The sequence below is a fragment of the Sesamum indicum genome, linkage group LG6, assembly GCF_026168435.1.
Source record: "Sesamum indicum cultivar Baizhima isolate 11 linkage group LG6, ASM2616843v1, whole genome shotgun sequence".
Classification (NCBI taxonomy): Eukaryota; Viridiplantae; Streptophyta; class Magnoliopsida; order Lamiales; family Pedaliaceae; genus Sesamum; species Sesamum indicum.
Window position 1 is genome coordinate 18039848 of NC_142662.1, and position 25572 is coordinate 18065419.

General features: G+C 33.0%; 3 protein-coding genes across 3 annotated transcripts; 2 read left to right on the forward strand and 1 right to left on the reverse strand.

Moving 5' to 3' along the window:
• Nucleotides 1-5442: 5442 nt before the first annotated feature.
• On the forward strand, nt 5443-9176 carry LOC105164267 (flavonoid 3',5'-hydroxylase CYP75B138). The gene is made up of 2 exons (XM_011082880.3): nt 5443-7455; nt 8328-9176. The coding sequence occupies exons 1-2, from the start codon at nt 6556-6558 to the stop codon at nt 8952-8954; spliced, it is 1527 nt and encodes a 508-aa protein (XP_011081182.1). The 5' UTR covers nt 5443-6555; the 3' UTR covers nt 8955-9176.
• A 2850-nt stretch (nt 9177-12026) lies between these two features.
• Nucleotides 12027-15837, forward strand: LOC105164215 (labd-13Z-ene-9,15,16-triol synthase, chloroplastic). The gene is made up of 2 exons (XM_011082827.3): nt 12027-13014; nt 15094-15837. The coding sequence occupies exons 1-2, from the start codon at nt 12106-12108 to the stop codon at nt 15718-15720; spliced, it is 1536 nt and encodes a 511-aa protein (XP_011081129.1). The 5' UTR covers nt 12027-12105; the 3' UTR covers nt 15721-15837.
• A 491-nt stretch (nt 15838-16328) lies between these two features.
• LOC105164214 (amine oxidase [copper-containing] gamma 2) lies at nt 16329-23587 on the reverse strand. Its single transcript, XM_011082825.3, has 5 exons — nt 22847-23587; nt 18134-18804; nt 17436-17549; nt 16767-17314; nt 16329-16684 (listed from the first exon to the last, which is right to left on the reverse strand). Exons 1-5 carry the CDS (start codon nt 23487-23489, stop codon nt 16474-16476), a joined length of 2187 nt encoding a protein of 728 aa, XP_011081127.1. The 5' UTR covers nt 23490-23587; the 3' UTR covers nt 16329-16473.
• Between the last annotated feature and the right edge of the window lie 1985 nt (nt 23588-25572).

The following is a 25572-nucleotide window of genomic DNA, read 5'->3' on the forward strand; positions in this document are numbered from 1 at the left end:
AAATTACCTACTTCAGTCAATTTCTATACATAACATAAAGTGAAAACAAAATAAAATAATAATAAAAAGATCAAAATATATGTACATACATCATCCAAATAAATATGCTATTCGAGATATATAAGTATTAATATTCACAAAAATACAAATATAAACATTGTTAACAAAATTATATACAACCTTTGCCTTTTGACTGCACTAAAGAAAAAAAATAAAAAGTGGTAACAATTAGAATATTACAAATTTGTATACTATAATCTAACTTACGTAATAATAGAATTACCTATCAGTAGACTTGCTTAGATACTTGTATTCACGGACATTCGCACGCTAGTTTTCGTAACGATGATTTTAATACTATAATTGTATTATAATAGACAAGAAACATATCATGTAAATATAAATATATTTTTAAAAGAACAATGTGTTTTTTTTTTAAAATTAATTCTATACCACTTGAATATCAGGATCATGTCCTCTTATGCGCTTCCTAATAATATATCCGAACAAACTTATTAGAGAAAATACGTAGTTTAATTATAAAGAAGTGTAACAAATTTGATAAGATCATACTGAAATAAAGTATTTCATCCAAATTTCTTCTATTCAATAAAAATATGTATAATTAACAAAACAGACTTATTAGTGTATATAAATATTACAATATTAATAAAAATTATTAAAATCTATACCTTTTCCTTTGTGAAAGAAAGGAAAGCAATTGATGTCCAATTTTCACCAAGAAAGCTTTGCCCCAACTTGACGAGTACTGAAAAAAAAGTTGAAAGACGAGGAAGGAATAAAATGTCGGGGAAGTTTGTGAGAAAAAAATTATTTATATTTCAATTAATTAATCCTAGCAATTTGGTTTACATTTAAATGAAAAATGCAAGTAATTCAGCTCCAGTAACATGGGGTATATGCAAAATACTCTTCCTATAGAAATTGAATATCATAAGACGTCCCTATTTTCTTTTTAAAAAAAATTAAAGTAATTTATCCCTTTTTTTTTTTTGGAGGAATATTGACGTGTAATACACATATATCATTTTACACTCCACTGAAGCATTATATAGCAAACCTCTCTCAACACTTTCATTTGCTACCCTCACTTTAACACTCTGTAAAACAGTAATATATTCTTGTTGAAAGCGCATTGCCTTCCTGATCACCTCCAGTGCTGCTGAACAGAGCCTTTTATGTAAACCTGATGGCAAAGGCCCCCACAAACAACCAAAAACTGATCACCCTTCTCTATCCCTAGTGACTCGTACGTTTTCCATATCCATTCCTTGACACTACTTGCAGCCTCAGATATAATCCGCCATGGCAATTGAGATAATGCCACACCTGCCGAGCAAAGGAACATTTCAACAACACATCAAGTGTTGTCTCTGCCGCTGAAGCACATAAAGCACAGGACTCCGTAGTCGACCCCATCCTTCTTGCCAGATTGACTGTTGTAGGTATAGCCTCTCGACAGGCGCTCCAAATGAATGTACATACTGACTACTCCATATCCGCTACTAGTTATGCCCCCACAGTCTGGTGGTCATGCCTATCAGAGGTACCTGACATCGAGGCTGCACTCCTAAACCCCCTCACTATCTCTAATTAATATGCTCATGTTGTTAAATTTTACAATGAACTGAGGTGGGAGAAAAAGAAAAACAGAGACCAAAGTTGGGGATGAAGCTGCGTTCTTCATTAGTGACAAAAAATATTTCTGTTGTACAGATTTGGGGCTTGAACCCCAGACTAAATACACGGTTAATCATAGCTCAACTAATGTAACAGAATAACCGTCGGACTTGACCACGTGGCCCAATAGAAAAACGAATAGATAAATCAGCAAAGTATACAAAGTAAATAAGAGAAAACGTCATATGAAACACGACTTCTGCTATCCTGCGTCAAAGCAAAAATTGCCATCATCTTTCTCATCATCGTCTTCAACCTTGGCTTCTATATTCTGCAAATCAATAGGTAAGGCATTAGTCCGTGTCTGTGCAATTTCAACACATGTAACCGTGAACTAGCCATACAGATCGTAATGCCATAGAAGCGTTAGTAGTACCTCCACCGATAGGAATGTCCATAATTGCTCGTTCCGACTCTACCACGAAAATCTGAGTAATCAGATCCGCCTTCCATTGCATGATAGGATCATTGGACGACTAATAAGCTTGAGCTCAGTTGGTTGTGGTACCCACCAATCAACCCAAATACGTACTATGGAGCCCAATCCAATTCGCCACTAACTACCGCTACTCACCAAGTCTTAGGGTGTGCAGAAGATCGAAAAACCGGCCGAATCGAATCAAATTGAAAATCGAACCGAAATTTTCAATTCGATTTTCAATTTTTTAAAAAAAAAATTCGGTTTTTCACCAATTCGGTGACCGAACCGAACCGAATTACCGATTTTTTTAATAATAAAAAAAATATATATATTTTTACACATATAAAAATTATATAATTATATATTAATATTATATTAGTAATATATATTACTATGGAATAAGATTTGAGAAGAATTGACTTGACTTTGACTGAGAGTGTGCGTGAGACTGAGAGAGAGAACTCAGAACAGAGAAGATTGAGTCACTGAAGAGTCAAGACAGGAGAAAAGAAAAGAAAGAAAGAAAAGAGAGAATCCCTTTGCACGATTGCACCGGCGAGTCGGCGACGACACTTACAGAAGAAAGAAGAAAACAAGAGAAGAGAGAACTGAGAAATTCACTCTGAACTGAAAGTCTGAAACAGAATAGAGAAAGGAAAGAAAGAAAGAAAGAGAGAAGCCTTGGCACCGGCGGCGACGATCGACGGATTGAGACAGAAAATTTGCAAAGACAACCTCACACCGTCACACGAGTCACGACAGGTAGGATTTCTGGTTTGGTTTCTTAGACTCTACAAAAAAATGAAAAAATTTTAACTTACAATATTACTTTGGAGGTGTTTGATGAAATGTCTAAGTTAATTTGTGCTTAGTAATTGTATTGGTTAATTAAATTGGTGCTTCTAATTGGTTAATTTGCATTTTGTGCTTCTAATTGCATTGGTTAATTTTTATTTAAAAAAAAAATGATTTTTTTCGATTTTAAAACCGAAAAATCGAACTTTAATTCGGTTCGATTCGGTTAACGAAATGGACACCCTACCAAGTCTCGTGCCGCTAAAATACTTCGCCAAATTAGAAATGGTGCGAGTACCTATAGCAACCTCTAGGAACGAGGAACGAGGAACAAGGATAATACTTTGCTTTAAACAACTGACCTAACAAGCTATCGGTCGCATAAGTAGTCCCCACCAATCCTTAGCCAAAAGCGCAACATTAAATGCTCTTAAATCCCAAAATCCTAGTCGTCCTGCCTCCCCTGCTTGACATAGTTTCACCCACCCAACCCAATGGGTATTCCACCAGAAATCAGCTATCACTGCCTCAAGCTCATGTACAACATACAGATATTATTATAACATTAAATTTAATTGACGAAATTATAACAAATATAATCAACTGACAAATAAAGAGTTAAAGTTGTTATCTGATCAAAATAAACTTCAAATATCAATGAAAATTCGAGAGAGATTGACGAATAAGAGTATAAAAATATTAGTGGGATAGTGAGAGATAAAAAAAATTCGAGAGAGATTGAGAAAATTGAGATAAAATAAGAAGAATGGAAAAAGATAGTGAAATCAAATGTAAAGAGAGAAACATATATATAGAAAAAATTGGAATGAGCTTTAGAACAGGGTAATGGAACACATATTTAGCCATTAAAAAGTAGCCGTTATTTTACAATTTGCAATGGTCATTAGATCGGACTTATGAAAGGTTTTTTGTACGTTGAATTATATCCATTGTACTTTATTTGGAACAATCTTAGTAATACAATATTAATAAAACAAAAAAACCATTCCAACTTATATCGGATTATGGGATGGTCATTGTTACACATTATGTCTTAAGTAAAACTCATACTTAGGAATGATATAATTGCTTAGGTGCATACTCAAAATCGTTCCAAATTGTACCTCATTTTGGTGTACATTTATTAAATGTCTTCTTTTGGACATCAATTGTCTCACATATAGGAACTGTCAACTCAAGATTGTCCCTAATTGTAATAATGTGTTCCAAACAGAGTTTCAATCATTTATCGTTAATATTTTGGAACAGTTGTGGAGCAGACATTGTAACTATTATTTTTTAATACATGTTGGCACGATTTTGCCATTTAAAAAAAATAACCTATAAAAAATAGGGATCATGACGCCATCTACCAAATTTCGTTCCAAATGGTCGACTGATCCATGCCAAATCTCGTCTTTTTTTATAGTGTAACCTCAACCCGATACCTAACAGCTTCAAAGGCTTGGCCAAGTGAGAAATAAGAAAGGGCTTTGTCTTGGTCGAAGGAAACACTAAGCAGTAGAAAAGGAACGCACTCAGCAGATCAACAGAAAAATAACAGCACTCAGTAGTTTGACGCAGATCCACTAAACAATATCTTTTATGTACTAAACACTGTTTAGAGATTAATATTTACACACAGCGAGAAAAAAAATTACAGAACTCAAGGATATCAGATTTTTCAGAGAAATAGCCAACACTGAGTTATTTTCCGCACTAAGCTATTTTTCACACAAAGCACAAAATATAGATATTTTGCAGTAGGGTTAAAGTTAGGGAAGTAAGGAACAATCTTGCTGGCATCGGAGAAAGAGAACCTGAAGGCTCTGATACCAGCAATAAGAATAAAAACGAAATAGAAACGTGTTTGGCTCAGGGAACCAGATCTAGTAGAAGGAAGCCCACAATCACTAAAGCTGACAACCTCTCACGGTTACTAAAATCCAAGAACACCACCAAGGCACAGTCTATTGAGGAAACTAATTCACGAAGAACCTTTTTAATCGGGTTCAAGAGAAGAGAATGGGGTGAGAAAATTTCTAATTCGATTAACATCATCAGAAAGCCACCTAAATATTTATAGGAAAAAAAACATTGAAAATAGAGAGAGAGAAGAATGGCGGAGGAGGAAACCAAGAAGAGAAAGAGAGAGAGAGGTGAAAGAGATGAGGAGAGGGAGAAATAATTAAGGTTTTTCTTCTACATAAGAAGGTGATATAAATATAAGATAAATCAAGTATGGCGAGTGGGCCGAGTGGTTGAAGTGGGCTTGGCCAAAGAATGGGTTAGAGAGGTGGAGTGGGCTGAGCCATCAAAGTTGAGAGATTTGGGAATTTTTAGACTAGGCCTACCAAAATGGATCATGGGCCATATTCTATAACAAATATATGTCAATTTTTTATTTTTTAAAATTGAATAATGGTTTTCAACTTCCCCCTCATCATGATTTTTATAACTTTCTTTGGTAATTTTTTTCTCATTCATTTTTATCTTATATATATTTTAGATAATTTTAACTAATATTTGATAAAATTGTATAATCCTTGTACTGATTTGGAATATCCAACTTGCCGTTGCAGGTTTTTTTAAAAACAAATTGAAAAGTTATTAAAAAAATAACAAGATGAAATTTTGTTCTTGTCCTTCTGGTGAATAAAAAGCATTTTAGAAAATTTAAAAAAAATTATTTCACAGCCCACTAGAGCATTTTGTCAGTTTACCATAAAAAATGAATGAAAACCTAACAGAATAGGTAGTTGTTGGAAGGATGTTAAAACCATGAAGTTTTGCCAAATTCCCCACAATGAAAGAGTATAAGTAATTATGCGAATTTTCACGAGAGCTCGTTCTAAATTAAACTTTTAAATTGTGGGATTAAATAAACTTGAATAGAAGTTCAAATTTTATTGTTCTGGTAAAAAATAAATAGTTATTAATCATGGTCACACTATAGTTGTTGGCCGTAATTTTAACAAGTGTGGCTTAAATATTTATCATGACAAAACATTTCCATGGGAAAAATATGTTTCTGTGTTGGATAAACTAAATTTTATTATCAATTTTATTTAATTATGATTAATAATAATTATTTATCATAACTTTTAATTCATAACCTTTTAAAAGTGTAGGCAATCGTAATTTGTTTTCCGACAGAAGTAACGTTTAATTTTGGCTAGAAAAAGTCTTAACAAGCAATCTAGAACGTATAAGAAACACCCTTCCTCTTTGGTTTTGAAAATGAACCATCCTAAAATTATATGTATGTAATCTATTTCTTGATTTCTCGTTTCATATTCTTAATTAGTGTGCTTTACTCTCATCCTCAACACACAAGAATTCAACCAAGCACACACACTTTCCACGATCAATGTAGCTATTCTTTCTCATGTTCGAATGAGGCTGTAATGATGCCAACACACCACTATTACACTAGAAATTTACGACCATAAGTTCTCTATTCTTCTCTTTTTACCTATTATAAAAATGACAGCATTTTTTCATTTATGCATCGTATGAGGTAACATTCAAATAAAATAAAAGATCGTTCACCTATATATACAACGGCCCTCATCGAAGGAATCATATCTAAATAAAAACCCTTTCAAATTATTTCTACATCTACCAAGAAAACCTAAATGGATCCTTTTTACACGAAAGCTCTTTTAGTGTCAATCGTACTAGCATCCATTTTTTGGTACATAAAATCCTCATCACGTCTGGCCGGAAAAACGCCTCCCTTGCCGCCAGGACCCCAGGGCTTGCCAATTCTTGGATATTTGCCGTTTCTGCGCAGTGATATACTCCAGCAGTTTACGGACTTGGCACGGCAATACGGCCCAATATATAAGCTCCGGCTAGGCAGCAAACTGACTGTCGTTATCGCCTCGCCATCCCTGATAAAACAGGTCGTTCGTGATCAAGACCCGATTTTCGCTGATCGTGATGCGACCGTTGCAACACTAGTTCTCAGTGGTGGTGCAAACGATATCGCGTTTTCGCCACAAAATTCCAACTGGCGCTTGATGCGGAAGATATTAGCACGCGAGATGCAAAGTAACAGCAGCCTGGAGGCATCGTACGAGCTCAGGAAGGACGAGGTGAGGAACGCCATCAGACATGTGTATTCCAAGATTGGGGAACCCATTGACGTTGGCGAGTTAGCTTTTGCATCTGAGCTCAATCTTGTGATGAACCTTTTGTGGGGTGGGAAGATTGAAGGGGAAGAGGGTAAGAGGCTTGGAGCGGAGTTCAGGGCCGTGATCTCAAAGGTTAATGATCTGATAGGAACGCCCAATGTCTCTGATTATTTCCCAGTTCTTTCCAGGTTTGATTTCCAGGGAATAAAAAAGAAAATGGAAAATCAAATGGAATCTGTCGACAAAATTCTGGACGACGTTATTGCCGAACATGAGAGGCCGGCCGGAGTGAAGAATGAGGGGAAGAAGGACTTTGTCCAAATTCTTTTAGAGCTGAAGAAGAACGAGGATGTGGAAATGTCAAATATCACTGTGAGACAACTCAAGGCCATGTTGCATGTAAGTTTCTGGTATTTTAATTAGGCTAAAAATGCATTTTTAGGTATGGTAACTTAGGTAATTTGGCATTTTCATCCATTAAATTTTTATGATATCATTTTTAGTTTAGTATTTTTTTTATTTTTGCGATTTCAATTCCCTTTTTACCATGGTCCGCCTTTTTCTCAAGAAAAATACATGTAAATCTCACGTGACTTCTTAAACTTGGAGTTATTGTTACTGTTGACTCATTTTTTCTAATATTTTGTTTTTTAACTTTCTAAAGTAGCATTTTGATCCTGTATTTTTTAATTTTTTTATATTTCACTCATTTCTTTTGCCAAAGTTCATCCTTATCGTTGGAAAATATAAAAGATATAGAACCAAAATACTATATTAGAAAATTAAAGAATCAAAATATCAAATGAACTAAGTTATAAGACCAAAAATACCTTCAATCCTTTTAATTATCATATGGGAGAATCCTAAATTATATATACATGGGGAGGGAAGAAATATGATTTTTTATTTGTTACAATTGATTTCTATGACTAAAGTAAAAAATTATGAATTTGTACGAGTGATTACCAATTGTTTTATAAGCAAGAGCAAAATATTATTAATAGCTAAAAATCATGGCAAAAATTTTGATTATAAATAAAATTAAATCATAACAAATATGTTTAATTGTAGTCAATACTTCAATTTTCAAAATCATAACAATTTTGGCTATATTATTGTTTATTTGATATACTTTTTCAAAATCAATGAAATTCATATCAAACCATAGTGAGAATTATGTCGTGTCAGTAATATTAGAGTACTTATATTTTTTAAAATGCATCTGTACATGTTCACTAAAAGAAAAGTTTTGTACACATTCTCTTTGATAGAACCTCATATTTGGAGGCACTGACACTACTGCGACGACGATTGAGTTTGCATTTTCTGAGCTTATGAACAATCCCGAGGTCATGAACAAGGTGCAAAAAGAATTATCTGACGTAGTGGGGACAAACACCTTAGTTGAAGAGTTCCACTTGCCCAAATTACATTATCTGCAAGCAGTTATTAAAGAAACAATGCGCTTACATCCTCCAGTGCCCTTCCTAGTTCCAAGGTCTTCGAATCAGTCTGCGATTGTCGGAGGATACACAGTCCCGAAGAACACCAGGGTCTTTATCAACGTATGGGCAATCCAAAGAGATCCTTCCATTTGGGATAATCCAATGGAATTCAGGCCCGATAGGTTCTTCATCGATCCTCAAAAGTGGGATTTTAGTGGCAACAATTTTCATTATCTCCCATTTGGATCCGGGAGAAGAGTATGCCCTGGCCTACCCCTGGCAGAAAGAATGGTAACCTATCTATTGGCTTCGTTTCTGCATTCATTTGACTGGAAACTACGAGAATGTGAAAAATATGACGTGTCCGAGAGATTTGGGATTGTGTTGAGGAAAAACACCCCGTTGGTTGCTATATCCAGTCCCAGATTGTCTGATAAAAACTTGTATGTTTAGTGTCACAAAACTGACATATAAAGTAAAGTGGTTAATTGTTTGCTTGTTAGGCAGTAAACTAGAACAATAGACCACTTAGTTTTGTTTTTACATATTTAGTTTCATGTTCGACAGTCAATACCATTGTAATAAGTTCACACATGTGGATACTTGATCCTGGATAAATTAACATGAATAAAATTAAGAAGTTCCTTCGTGGAACTTGTCAATTTTTCCTCTTCATCAGTTATTTTGTCATAGGAAAATGCATGTTGTCCCCAAAAAAACAACAATATTTATCTAAGGTATTTTAGTGATGGATCAATGGGTTTTGCCACTCCGGAAGCAAAGAAATTCTCTTTGGAGCAGTGCAACGCCTGCAAAAGTGACACAACTTTAAGGCCTAGAACGGAGGGTTACTGGCAAAAGCTCTCCGATTCTCAAGCTAAATCTTGGTTCTCGAAGAGAGAATGTAATAGTATGGGTAGCAAAAGTTGTACTTGAAAAGAGCCAATATTTATAGTTGTCGATCTAATTATACAATTTCACGTGTATTATTGATTTAAAATCATTTGCGTGCTGCAGTAGTTTCAACATATTAGTAAGTAGTACTAGGTCTTTTCGAGACATTAATACTTAGTTTGAACCAACCAATAGAAAGGTCTATTTGGTGACTTTTAATAAGGAGATTCTGGAAAGGTTTTGGAGAGTCCGATACGATATTCGAACATGGACCGTTATAGCCTTGTGAAGTTCTCTGAAGACTTTAGCATAAATATTCCTGCATCAATGCAATTTTGCTCCTATAATTATAGGAGTGACACTTTTTGGTTCTCTTTTATTTTGAATTTGCAATTCAGGATTATAACTAAAAGGATAAATTACAATAATTTCTCTTGAAATTTGGAATAATTATAAGTGATAATTATATTTACACCTCTTAACCTATGGTTCATTTACACAAATCATCCCAATCTTTTACATAATTACAGAAATTATTCTTGACAGTCAAAAAATAGAGGTCGTTTGTGTAATGATGCAAACATTTTCAGGGAGAGTGTGTAACTTTTCGAAAAGATAAGGGGTGATTTGTGTAAATGATAATGATATTTTCGTGGGCGTATGTGCAATTATTTAAAAGATATGGGTGATTTGTGTGAACAGGCCATAGATCAATGAGTGTAAATAATTATTCCTAATTATAAATGCCTCTTTCTTGTCGAAAAATTATAAATACCCTCCTCATTTTAGAAACCGTCTACAACAAGCCCATTCCATTATCCTTCATTAGGCTTTCATTCAATTCTATGGTGAATTCACCCAAAATGTCCCTTTAGTTATAACTTATAATTTTATATATTTTTTAGAATTTTTAAAAATATTTTTATGGACTAATATTTCCTATAAATTATTTATTTTTCCTACTCTCAATCTTTTTATATTTTTCAAATATTTTTTTTATTATTTAAAAAATTTCAGCAAGTGTGGAAGTGGACTATTAATGTCTACATCACTATTTAGAGGCTATATTATTATTTTTAATTTGAAGATGGTACTTATAATTTTTTAAATAATAAAAAAGTATTTATAATTATGCAAAATTTTAGTGAAGTAGCTGTAATTTATTTCGATTAAAAATATTAGCATATTTAATCCAAAATATTGACCAGGCATGGTCAGCCAAGTTGTGTTTTTTTTTATTTTTCTCTTTTTCCTTTTAAATTTTTGTTTGCCACATAATATTCTGAAAAAAAAATGAATTCAAAGGTGGAAACTACATCAGTGAGAATTTCACCGAAAAGTAGTAAATACCGAATTTTATAGTTAATGTGCAAAATTCTTTAATTACGGGGCATAATTGATAAAGTTGATTCAAACAAAATGAGAGATCCCATCTCATATAACAAGACTAAATTTGGAGTCATAATACCACCTAATTGATCTTGATCCTGGCCTTGGTATTATTTAAAAACATCATTAGGTTATAACTTTTTATTAATTTAATTTTTGTTATTTAGCGTATCGTGACTAATTGGAGTCGAATTCTACGACGTATCAAATTGGTTGTGCATGCAATAATGATGATTAAGAAAAAAAACAGCCTACAGACCTAGTAGGTGAGTAAATAGAAAGATTTTGACGGCAACGACACACTTGTAGGATGTACGAACATTATTAGTATTATAGTTATCCTAATGTTGTAATAGTTGATTGCATTTTTTTATGCAATTATTTTATTAAATAATCAATTATGCATCCAATATATTTTCAATTACTAATATTTAAAATACTTCATACAAATTATATCATAATTATAATTTATACATCAGAATAATAATTGATTATTAAATATTAAATAAATATCAATCAGAATTAATTAAATAAAAGAAAAAAGAGCAAAGTCAAGTCAGATAACGGCCCCAAGTTGTTAAGTTACTTAACGACTCCCGGGATTTTTTTTTATTTTAGGAAATAATGCAATTTACCCATATGATATGAAAAATAAGCAAAAAAATACTATAAAAAAATAATTTGCTATAGCAAATTATCCCCTGTGTATTGAAAAATGAAGCAAATTACCCACATATCTAAACTATTGTTAGGAGATAATTTGCTTCATTTTTTAAAATACAATGGGATGATTCGCTAATTTTTTTTACAGTGGGGTTTTACTTATTTTATATATAACATGAGGTAAATCGCATTTCTTTGAGGGGAAAAAAAAAATTCATGAGTCGTTATCACTCATTGAAAAAAATTAAATAACGTGAGAGACATCTGTAAGTCTACCCATTTTAGGGGTAGGCTTTCAAATTATTTCTTTTATATAATAGGAGGTAAATTGCATTTGTTTAAGGATGAAAAAAAGAGTTTTTACATGAGTGGTTATCACTCGTTAAAAAAATTTAAAAAACGTGAGAGACATCTGTAAGTCTACCAAAAAACGTGGGTAGACTTGTAAATTATTTCTCTTTTATAAACAAAATATAAGTAAGCCACGAAAATGGGCCATCTGTCCAAAAGTTAATCTTTGTGTCGGTTGTCAAAATATGTACTGTAGCTATATACGTTCTGATAAACCTTTATCAATGTCATCCACTTCTTTGGTTCCGTACAAGGCCAACATTTTCTCTTCATTATTTGTTAACGTGTAACAAAAAAGAAGAGGAATATGGATCTGCTTCCTCTTGCAGTTTCCAGCATCATATTTCTTCTAGCGTCAGTGTTTTGGTATTCCTGGATGCTCAATAATTCAAGAACGGAATTGCCTCCAGGCCCCCGAGGCCTCCCAATCCTCGGGTACTTGCCCTTTCTAGATAGAAACTTGCACCTTCAGTTCACCATCTTGGCTCGTAAGTACGGCCAAATCTACAAGCTCTGGCTCGGCAGCAAACTATGTATCGTTATCAGCTCGCCATCCCTGATAAAACAGGTAGTTCGCGATCTGGACACGGTTTTCGCCAACCGTGATCCTACTATTGCAGCATTATTAGGCACTGGCGGAGTCGACATTATCAACTCGCCCTACGGGCCCTATTGGCGTAACCTGAGAAAGGTATTTGCACATGAGATGCTGAGTAACGCAAGCCTGGACGCCTCATACATCCTTCGGAGAAACGAGGTCAGAAGGGCGATCAGAAACGTGCACGAAAAGATTGGGACGGGCGTTGATATTGGTGAGCTGATTTTCGTCACTGAGCTCAATGCTGTAATGAGCTTGCTCTGGGGAGGAACGTTTGAAGGGGAGAAGCGCGACAGGATTGGTGCCGAGTTCAGGGAGAAGGTGTCGAAATTCATTGAGCTATTGGAAAAGCCTAACCTGTCTGATTTTTTCCCTGTCTTGGCCAGGTTTGATTTCCAGGGAATTGTGCAGGAAATGAAGGACCTTCTGCCGAGCTTCGATGAGATTCTCGATTATGTTATAAATGATAGGTTGAAGATCATGGATTCTGAGCAGGTTGCGGGAGAACTTTCGAATGCCAAGAGAGGAAAGGACTTCGTGCAGATTCTGCTGGAACTCAAGGAGCAGAATGTTGCTGAGGAATCAATGACTCTCACTCAAATTAAGGCCCTGTTGATGGTAAGTGTCTCCCATTTCTTCACTTTTTTTTTTTTTTTTTTTCAGGAAAATACAGCGACCTTGGAATTTGACATAATTATGAATAAACCTTTATTGTTTAGAAAATTATAAATGCCCCCTAACGTTTGATGAAATTTTGTAATTCTTGGATGGAGTTATAAAATTATCGACTTTATTCTTACAATATTTTTTTTTATTTTTTAAAAAAATTTAAAAAATTATTAAAAAATAAAACATGGTGGATGGAAAATTTTTTAAAATTATAAAAAATTTATTCACTTAGTCCATAAAAAAATAAAAAAAATTAAAAAATATATAAAATTATAAATTTTAATCCACAAAGGCATTTTGATCGATTCACAACAAAAAATGAATGAAAACCCAACGAATTGGGCTAATTATTATGCAATCATTAAAATCAGGGGTATTTTCATGTAAAAGGTTTTTACCTTAAATCGGGCTCAGGTTTCAGTTTCTATTACAATTTAGTTCCTTGCGACCAAATTTGCATGGAAAAAAATGATATTTTTGTCAATTATTAATTAGTAGATTTGAGTGCTTATTCAATTTTCAGTAAAAAGTTATTAGGTACACTTATACCCCACTACATAAGAGCCCTCTCGAGTCCAAAAAGTATATTTTATGCATGAAAAAAGACATTATTATATTTTGAAGGTAAAGAAAAAACTAAGTATTTATTTAATCATAAGCCGATAATTAATCTAATAAAAAAAATACAAGCAACCCCTATAATATTGTAAATAAAAAATTACTTTTTTGTAAAAAAAAAATAGCAATTTACTTGTTTGTGTTTTTCTAAACAGTAATTTATACTCATATTTTTTTTTTTTAAAATGAAGCAATTTAACTCCCTATCTAGGAAGGTAAATTGCTTCATTTTGATAAGCGTAGCAGGTAAATTACTATTTTTTTTATTATACAAGATAATTTGTTCATTTACAATATCATAACAGATAAATTGTATTAAGCCCATAATCTGATGCAGAAAATGAACTTTAATTATCCCAATTGGAGATTGTATAAAATTTTTAGGTGGTACAGCATCTAAATGGAATGAATTCAAAATGAATTGAGTCTAAAATGAGGTAAATATACGGATCATAAATGGAAGATGAATTGGTTGGGGCTATATATATGTGTGGGCTAGTTGTTAGCTAACTGTGTGTGTAATTATGAAATCGGATATAATTATAAAATATTATACCTCGATAATCACTTTTTTTTTGAAATATATATGTATAAGAAAAACTTGTATAAGTATGGTTATAGTAAAATCTGGTTTCTATCACATAATATTATTAAAAATAACATTTAATTCACCATTAGAAAACTCAGCTACAATGAAATACTTTTTAGGCTTATTAGAACTCGTATAGGACTAATAATCTGCTTGGAGTTAATTAAATTCAACCCATATTATAACCAATTTCAAATATTTCAACCAGTACAACAAATATAATATTTGATTATAGTTAATTGTCATAGTTAATAATAAATAATCATACCATATAGTCATTAACTACGACCACAAAATGGTTGTTGGCCATAGTTTTTACGAAGGTGGCTAAAACATTTACATGGCTCTTAGTTGTGGCAAATAACTTTTTCATGGTGGAAAAATTAAATTTTTTGCATAATTTTATTTAACCGTGATCAATAATAATTATTCATCATGATTTTTAGCCGTAGCCATTAATTTTGTAGCAAATGGTAATTTTTTTTTTTGTAAACCCAACCCAACCCAATCTATTTCAAATGCAACACTGGTCTAGTGTTTCCCCATGTCACTGAGGGAAAATTTTATTTCAAATCGGCCTGGTCACACTAAATTAAATACACTACTTCTGATTTGATAGGGCATTTTTTCTATGTGATTTGAATTTGGCCAAACATCATTTATGCAAAAAGATTCTGTAATTGAGATGAATATCATGAGTCTAATTATAACATATGTCTAAACTTAATTTTTCAAGTATTCCACCAGCATCACCTAAGAAACATGATGAGAAATCTTCAGCTTGTTTCATCTAATACAGCAACAAATCCTCCACACAACAGGACATTATCATAGGCGGGACGGAAACGACAGCAACGATTGTTGAGTGGGCTATGGCGGAGATATTCCATAATTCACAGGTAATGAGAACGGTGCAGCAAGAACTAGACGATGTCGTGGGATTGAACGACATCGTAGAAGAATCCCACATGCCCAAACTGCACTACCTGAATGCAGTCATCAAGGAAACATTTCGACTGCATCCGCCAGCGCCCCTGCTACTCCCTAGGCGACCAAGCCAATCCACCGTTCTTGGTGGATACACAATCCCAAAGGGCTCCAGAGTCATCTTGAATGTTTGGTCTAACTATAAGGACCCACAGGTGTGGGAGAATCCATTGGAATTCAAGCCTGAAAGGTTTTTAAACGATACTTACAAATGGGATTACATGGGAAATAATTTTCACTATCTGCCATTTGGATCAGGGAGACGGCTGTGTCCCGGTCTTCCCCTGGCTGAGAGAATGGTTATGTATTTGCTGGCTTCGTTCTTGCACTCGTTTGACTGGCGGTTGCCTGAGGGGGAAAATCTTGATCTAACTGAGAAGTTTGGCCTTGTCATGAAGAAAAGTAAGCCACTTGTTGCTATACCCTCTTTGAGGTTGCCTGATCTGAATATGTATTGGTGAGTGTAAGGTGGCATATGTTGTGGTTGACAATTTGCATTATGTAATAGTTCATGGAGTATTTTATTGCATCAATAGTTTGGGAATAATTATGATCAATAAGAGATATTTCGACTATCACAGGAATTGCAAGAAACCTTCGTAATATATCATAATACATGAATTGCAAGAAACCTTCGTAATATATCATAATACATAAGATAAGTTACAGTTACTTTTTTTAAGGTTTGACATAATTAAAAATACTCATCATTGTTTCAAAATTACAAATAATTTTCTCAAATGAAAAATAATTATTTAGTCCATACACAGTACAATGGGCATTATTATTTTATCATTGCTGAAATTTATAGAAAATAAAAAATTTGAAAAATTGTAAAAAAAATGAAGGCAGGTAAAATAAATAGTCCATAAGGAATATTAGTCAAAACGGTTTGAGGACAGGTAAACAAAAATTGAAGACGATAAAAAAAATTGTTTTGAGGGTCAAAATTGGTTTAAGTAGTTTTATTTTGAAAATCAAAATACAGAGCTCAATCATACTTTCTGATCATATTTTCTGTTGCAGGGGTGTTGAGAATTCAATTATTAGCAGTAAAACTTCCATAATATTTAGAATTATAAATGTCACACGTTACTAGAAACATTTTATTAACCTGGAGCAGTGTTTGATTTCTGATTATGATAGACAAACTACTATATACAACAATGCAAGTCCTTAATTTCTTCAACATGTGCACAAAAATGTAGTACTTGTCAAGCTGAAGCATCAGCCTTGCAAATTGGCAGATCACTCTCAACATTGGGAGGAATCTTGAGAATGGGATTGCTCTCAAAGAAGTTCACCGGCTTCAGGTCGAAGCTGGCTGACACCGTCGGCATAATGGGGAAGTCTTCCTGACAGGGGACGTGATGGAAGCCCAATGTGTACCAGACGACGATATCCTTATTCTCAATCTCCCTATCCCTGCAAGAAGACTTCATTCAAGCGCCACGAGAACAACAAAAAATTTACGGCCTAAAACAAAGAACGCAACGCTAATCATTACCTGTTAGCCCATACTTCCAACGTATCTTCACCGTGACTCTGGTACACGAACAGGCCACCGGCCCACTGCTCGGTTTCATTGTAAGGAGTGACCCAAATTTGGTTGTTTGTAAACGCTCCACGCTTTTGTGGGGGATCATTGACGTCGAGCAGATTAGCAGCAGTGCCTGCAGGCACCACCTTGTAGCCAACGGGGTTGCCCACCCTCGTTTTCTTCGTCGGGTTAACGACATGGAATTCAGATGGATCATAGAGTTTGAGCTTTATTTGTGCATCTTTTTCGGTCTTGGCCACGTTTCTCACTGCTTTCAAGTAGCTCATTCTAGGAGACTCTTCAGGGGAGGTGTATGCTCGTTGGAGATTGACTTTGACGAACGAGTTGTCGGAGCCGTCAACGTCCATGTCGAGGTAGAATGTGATGAAGTGGTCGTGGATCACACCAATGACATTCTCGGACAAGAGTGTGCCGTAGAGGCTTTCTTGATCGTTAACTTGGTTCATGTTGGCATAAGGAGTGCCTTTCACCATCAGTATTCCACTCAGCCCGACCTGGTGCAGCAACAGGCATCAAGAATACTACTATATCAGCACTATGTACAATACCGGCAGGTTACATCATGAGAAGAATGCTCCATGAAAATGATTGATAGAACCCCAATTAGGCACTTACCTTGATTCTGATTAGCCCATCTGTTTGGAACTCCCAGTCCACAATGTAGTCGTAGTTGGCGACTGAAGCTGCCATCCTAACCACCAGAGTCACTTTCGGTCTCACCTCTCGAATCTGCCGATTATAAAAGTTGTGTAACGGACATCACATTAGAACTTACTGAAGTAACTCCGAACAACACTAATAGGCATAAAACTCCCCTAAAAGAAAAAGTAACATTACCACTGAACTTTTAAAAAAGAAGCTCATGCCTCCCGTCTCGGTGGAGAGAAAATTACATTTTTTATCCCATATGTTAGGGTCTTTTTAAAAAAGTCCCATTTGTTATGGTTTTCTCACATTACATCCTGTAAGTTGAAATTTTTCTCAATTTTAACTCTTATGTGCATTCTCATCCAATAATTGACGGAACTTTTAGTACTTCCACTTGCCTTTTCATTAATTATTGAACGGAAAGTACACGGGATAATTGAAATTTAAAAAAGAAAATCATAACAAATAGGACTACTTGCAAATAGTTCATGCACATAAAACCAAAAACACAAGTTTCCCATCAGTGGCCATGTTGTCCTGTTTTTTATAAGAGGGGTAGCGTTGCGTTTCTCTTTTTGTTAGGGAATATTTTTCGCCGATTAGTATATTTACAGGGAACTTGTTGTATTTAATCCCTATAAAATTACATAAGAAACTATACGTACCTCCATTCCAGTGATCGGGCTCTCCGAGTGTCGCCATCCAATATCACCCGCATAGCTCTCATAAACGCAAACCATATTCGACCTAACGTAAGGCGTGCCATCAGCTGCCGCAAACACACCATCCATGTAATACGCGTTCCTCGGACAATCATTAAGCGGGTCGAGCGGCATTGCCTGCAGCCCGAACCCGTATTCCCCTGCATCCATGTACGTCTTAAAGTACCACGCGTCAGTAGGATCCATGTAGGGCACGAACAACTCGGAAGTCAGCCCTTTGTACATCACATTCCTCATCTCACCGGTTCCCGAATCCCGGACCATGGCCCGGGAAACGATCACCCCGGCTCTCGGGTCGGGTTTGAGGTGAAATTCCCAGTTTGCCCACTTGACCAAATGGTCATCCTGGATGGTGAAACTTGGGCCCTTTGGTTGCTCAATGGAGATGGGATTCACCAGGCTTTGGTAGGAATTCTGGGCCGCAAAACGGTAGTCTGTGTTGGCGGCGTTTGGAATTGGTATGTTTTTGCCTTTGTCAGTTATGTGAACAACTTCTTTGGTGTCCAAATCTACCAGCACTGTCAGGCCTTCGATTGGTCGCATGTAGAAGTTGGCGGTGTCCTTCATGGAGTAACATTGGACTTTGATCAATCTCCTGTTCTCCTCACTCTTACCTGGAAAATAAAATAGCAACGATCTATCCAATTAGAATTTGCATACAATTTTATTTTTCTTATATTTTAAAAGGAACACAGGTCGTGTGATACAAAGTTCTAACCGCATTCTATCTTTTTTCTTTTTTTCTTTCACGAAGTGGTAAATACATGATTAAATCAAGATTTCAATGAACTGACAATACGTACAGTACAATAAATTGTGTCGATTCAATAAATACGTCAATATAATTAAAAAAATTGAACAAATCAGATGAAACTTGAACCACGATTTTAAAATTGTTCACGGGACATCAAATTTACCATCGGAGCAAAACATTATTGGTCCATGCCACATTCATCGGCTCATAATTGGACTACAAAATCAAATGTAAGAATTTGTTACCTCACTTGTTATGAATATTAATTATTTGACAATTTTATGACCACATCTTATTAAATAAATTTAAGTAATAATTTTCACTGATTAATACTCTATGCCATAGAGTAATCTTATTAACTTGTTAATAATTAATTTCCAACACATCTCGAACTCGGTTAGTGATTAAAAGGTGAAAAGGGAAAATAAATATTGTAAAGCGATTAACATATAATTAATAATTTTCATTTTGAGGGATTATTTTCTCATTAGTATAATTAATAATGCAACGCACCTCAAAATAGGTTATTAATTCAAACTACTGAATTTTAACTAATTTTGAACTCTATTTAAAATCTTATATCGAATTATATTGAAAATATGATATTTGAAAATTATTTTTCTATTACTAAAAAAAATATAAAAATATAATTAATTTAAATCATATAATATTTTTGTGTCAAATTATGGACAATATGCACGACTTGATGAAAAAAATCATTTTTGAAAAAAAAAATTGAACCGTAGATGTTGTCCACGACTCGAACTCATGGACAACATCTATTATAAGATATATTTTATAAAAAAAATAAAAAATAAAATGAATTCTCAAAAGCTGACCTGCAGCCCCAAGCCAGCCTCAATTGATGCTGAAGGTCAGCATTTGAGCTGACACGCGTCAGTGTCCAGCTTTTGCTTGGTTCTTGTTAACGAATTAACACAAAAATATTATATGATTAAATAAATTATATTTTTAGAATTTTCTTTTTTTAGTAATAAAAAATAATTAAGCCAGAAAATATGACTTTTATCATGACTAATTATCAAAATTATAAAAAAAAAAAAAGACATAGCAAATAGTTACACAATGACTATTAGTGATAAACGAGATCAAAATATTAAGCACATCTAAAAATTATAATAAATATTTTGATCATATTATGAAAATATTAATTAATCATGATCACGACTTAATATTTTTTATTTATTTAATTTATGATAGTTAGTATTAATTTATCATTATTTTTAGATTGTGATCGTTGGCCAAATTTTTATTGTGCTGTCTTGGAACGGTGTTTTAAATGTATTACACTAGATAAATGGATGATCAATATACATCTTATTTTTTAAAATAAGATAACATGAATTTAAATCCAACATTTTATATGAATAAATCCAGACTCTTTACATTAATTTTTTTCCATGATTAAAATTCTTTAAACCACGATTATTTTGTAATTTTTAATTAATATTCCTTGAAATCGTCCTTTCCATTCTCAATATAATCAGCATTTTCCATATGAGTATCATTAACCTTTTTAATACACGATTACAGTGCAATTCAAGATCTAATTTCAGTAACTAATTTTCCATTTCTTTTGACGCTTTTACCGTTTCCGACAAACTAATTAACCCCAATAACAAAGTTTATAATTTCGTATGATCAAGCAGCTTTTCACGAATTACTATATTAATAGTTGATAACATTAACTTCCATTTCTCTTTGAAAAATGTTAGTCAATAGAAAATATATATACATATGTATGTATAAGAGAAAATATTTGCATTATTTAAAAAAAAGTATTAAATTTTCTAAATAAAGTGAATTATATTGACGGACTGATGTGAGTGTTTGCGGGAGTTTTAAAAAAGCATTTTTCAGCTTTTAATACCAAAAAAATACTTTTGAGGTGTTTAGGATGTCATTTTCTGTTTTTAAAACTACTAAAAAAAATGTTTTTAGGCCAAACATTAGGAGCACCTTACCGGGTGCTTCAAGCTTGTTTGACTTCTTGTGTAAATAAATCCAACATTATTTTTTTCTACTTTACCTCATTATTTTTAAAATTGGAAAAACAAGCCTCTTGTGATATTGTAAATGAGCAAATTATCCCCTTATGATAAAATAAATAGCGATTTATCTCCCTATATTTTTTAAAATACAACAATTTACCTCCCTATGATTTTTAACATGAAGCAACTTACCTCCCTGTATTTGGTAAATTGCTTCATTTTAAAAAGTATAGGGGGTTAAATTACTAAATTTTTTTCATAGGGGGGGTAATATGCTCATTTTCAATATCACATGGAAATAAATTGCTATTGACCCTTTTTAAAATTGTATATTTAAAGTTGATATTGGAGTTTTTAAATAATTTAAATAATTAACAATAATTAAGTTTACACTTTCACATACTTATTATTTCAGAATTTTATATTTTATTTGCCATGTTATCTAATTATATTATTCTTATATTATTTAAAAACATAAATTAAATGGCAATTTTTAATTAATAAAATGATACTTTTTTTTATAATCATTCAAGTTTAATTATTGGATATGTAATCCACAATTATAGTACTTAGTGGGAGCATTATTAAATTAAACATTCATCTTTTTTATTAATATATTTTTCAAAAATTAAATATAAAATATATTAATCAAATTAAAATTTATTAATCTTTTTGAAAATATAATTATTACTAACAAACAATAAGTGCAAATTTTTCCAAACACGATCTAAATTAGTTTTTGTTTGGTCTACATTTAACTACAACCTCTAATTTCTTCTACCAAAATCACTTCTGTAAAAATTTTCGAAAAACACTTCCTATACATTAATTATTATCATACAATTTAAAAATTATGGTAAATCAATATTTTCAATAACGATCAATAATGTACACATGAAAACTTAAATGGCCAAATCTATCCATTTGTCCTCATCTTCACTTTATATCCCATTTTAGTTTTAATATCTCAAATGTATCATAACAACTGCTAATTTTTTAAATAGATCTCACTATAATCTTTAATTGTTAAATTTAACGGACTATAACTAAAATGAACAAAATATTCCACTACGGGGACTAAAAAACTCATATACTTCTATAATTTGCCAATTATTAGAAAACTATCATGTTATAATTAAATAAAAAAATAAAAATATTAATAAAACAACTTATAATTATTCCAAAACAAAATCAAATGAAATAAAATATATATTCTACGTCAAGGTATTAAAATGCAAAATATATAACAAAAAGAATTTGCAATCTGAATCAACATACTTTATTCATTATTATAAATAATTGATTTTGCCTTTTGACATCATCTAACTTGATTGTAACACATATATCATTTTGTTATGTTCTACAATCTTTATTTGGTAATGTTTTTGAAAATCTCATTGTTTAGTAACTTCTATTGAGAAGGCCAAATTCAAAATGCAGTGAGAAATTTAAACAAAATATTCAAAATAATTATTATAATACATGAGTTTTTTAAATTTTACCTTTCATCCAATTTAATTAAATTCCATTAAAACTTAACAGCCAAAGACTGGGATCTTTTTAATATATAAGGAACTATTATGATACATTTAAGAGATGAAGGACTAAAATGAGGGACGAAAAGGAAAAATGACGGACCAATAAAGAAATTTGATCGAATTAAATTTTTATCATAATTAATAAAATATTTAAAATAGTATTTTGCCGTGATTCTTAATTAATTATGATTTTTAATTAACATTAATATTTTGCATCCTCCACCTCAAAAAACTTGATTGATTATTCTTCATCGTATTTTTTACCAATGATATTAATTAGCGATGATAAAAATTCAGACAAATAACTGTAAAACGAAATCCAAACATCAGTCAAAAAAATTAAGACGCTTACCAAACCATCCAAGCGAAATGGGCAGGCAAGCAAGGTCCGCCAAATCCACTCCGCGCTCCACCACCGTCCGGTTGAAATCAGCGCTCGCCAGTGGGGCCCACGTCACCGATGTCATGTCCTCCACCGTCATAGTCGGGTAACCCGACATATGACCCGTCTCGTGGCGGGTCACCTCACCGGAACCCAAGTCCACTGTCAGCACGTGCGACGCCCCGCCCACACGTGCCACTACGGCGGCCTTCCTCGGTGGAAGGGGATCCCCCTTCTTCCACCGGAGCACCACCTTCTTGTCCGGCTCCTCGAGAACTACGGAGTGAAGCGCATAGGCTTTGTTCTTGAAGAAGTCGAGTGTTTGAATGATTTTCCGAACTGTGTTCAGCTCTGTCACGGTGAGAGGATCGAGAGGATGGTGTGGAACGTCGACGGAGTGGCGGCGGCGCGTGGGGTTGGTGGGTTTCTGGAGAAAGTCGGGTTTCTTGGATTGGATACGGTTCTTGGAGGTGCACCAGGGGGAGTAGGCGGCGCAGTCCAGCATCTCCGCCTTGTTGGACGGCGGGGATGGGAGGTTGGAGAGAGTGAAGAGTACGAGTAATAGTGCGAAGAAGAGAAAGAAGGTGTAGCGGAGGAGATTTCTTGCTTCCATCTCTCTCAGTCTGTGTTGTGTGTGTGTGTGTGTTATGGCTACTGATATAGAGGAGGAACTTGTGGAAAGAAAGATAAATATCGCGGTTTGTGATTTTGAAGAAATATTTTAGTCACATATTTATTAGTCCCTTCCTCCCAATCTTGCGCAAGTTTGTCTCTATACTATAGCTCAAGTTTGATCCGATATGAGATAATTATATAATAAGTACAATATATTTATTATATAATTAATTTATAATTTAAAAAAAGTAATCAATTACATAACGTGTATATCATACTTGATTTGAAATTAATTTGATTCGATCAAATATGATTTAAATAAGAATTTTTCCTATATACGATCAAATTGCAAGCGTTCTTCCAATGTTCCTCTTATTGGGCAAAAAAATACTCTATAAAATAAAGTGTAAGTTACAATATCTCCTGGGATAGTCCATACGCTTGGGCTAAAAAAACTTTACAAAAAGGTATTGGGTTTAAATTTGGATGGATTCATTAGGGAAGACTTAAATTTCCTACGCAAGGTCTTGAGTTCAATATTTGGGTGGACGTGTGAGTGTATTGAGTGTGTGTATTAAAAAAAAACGTAAGTTCTAATTACAACAAGCTATTTGAGATTGGTCTGTAATAATTATGAATGTTTGTTGTTGTTTGAGAAATTTTTAATGACTTGATATGTAATGAAATTCTATAATTTTTGAATGAAAATCTAAAATTATCAACTTTCTTTAATTTTTTGTAAAAAAATAAATATTGTAAAATAAAAAAGTGATGAAGTGGACAGAAAAAGTTTAAACATAGTAAGAAAATTGTCCACTTATCCACTAAAAATAATTTTAAAAAATTTAAAAAAAATAAGTGAAATTATAATTTATAGTTCACAAGAGCATTTTGGTTAATTTACCACAAAATTAATAGAAACCTAATAGGAATTAACATATTGGACTAACAGTTGGACTACCCTTAAAATCAAAAGAGTATTGATAATTTCTCAAATAATAATAGAATATTTATAATTCTGTTAAATCATACGAGAGATCGTTGTTATTTACCCTAAAATAAAAGTTCAATTTTACCTCTTATTTAGTTTGATTCTGATATCATATTAAATAATTACCACATAAATTATTGAATAGGAGAAATACTAAATATTAATATAAAATAAAATAAAAATATCTCCTATTTGTGATCCGAGGAAAAAGTGAAAGGAAGTGAGTGGGTTTCGTTTTCAAAACATCAGTAATTTGACGAGGAAACAAAGACAAAATGTGCTTTTCAATGAGTAAAGACTTCCATAATTCAATTGGTAAAGCACAAATAACATAATTCTCTATATGGTTATAGGGTTTGATATTTTGTATTTGCTCCACATAGGAATTTGGCACTTTCTCATGTGTTGAAGAGTTTGGGAACAATTGCACCTATATTATTTTTTTTATTTTTGATATATTTATATAAAGTATTTGTATTCTTTTAAAAAAAATTATAAATACACTTATTAGAAGCGCCAACATCATTTACACAAATCACTATTATTTTTTTGAAAAATTACAAATAAATCCTTTAGAAATTTTTGCAAAAACTATACCTATTTTTTGGACTGCCATTTACACAAATGACAGTTTCTGTAAGTACGTTTCTACAAGGGAAAAGCTTTGTAATTCATGGTAACGAGCGAAAAGTTTGTAACTTTGTTAAGTCATTTTCTGAACTAAAACAAGCACCTCAAACAACGGCATAAAAAGTTTGATAAACTATTTTGTATTTTGGCTTCAATGTTAATGAGAATGACAAATGTATATATTATAAAGTTAAAAAAAACAATGTTATTATTCTGTACCTGTATGTATAGATTATATTCTTTTAATAGGATTTAACTTAGAAATAATTACTAAAACAAGTCATTTTTCAAAATTAAGTTTGAAATGAAGTGACACAAATGTAATTATTGGATCTTCTCAAGAATGAAAGTCGAGTGTCGACTTAACGATCCTTCATGGCTGCAACACTTCGTCGTTACTGAGAACTTTCGATTTGATTTGTTATGTGTTTGTTTTTATCGGAAATAAGCTTTAAAATTT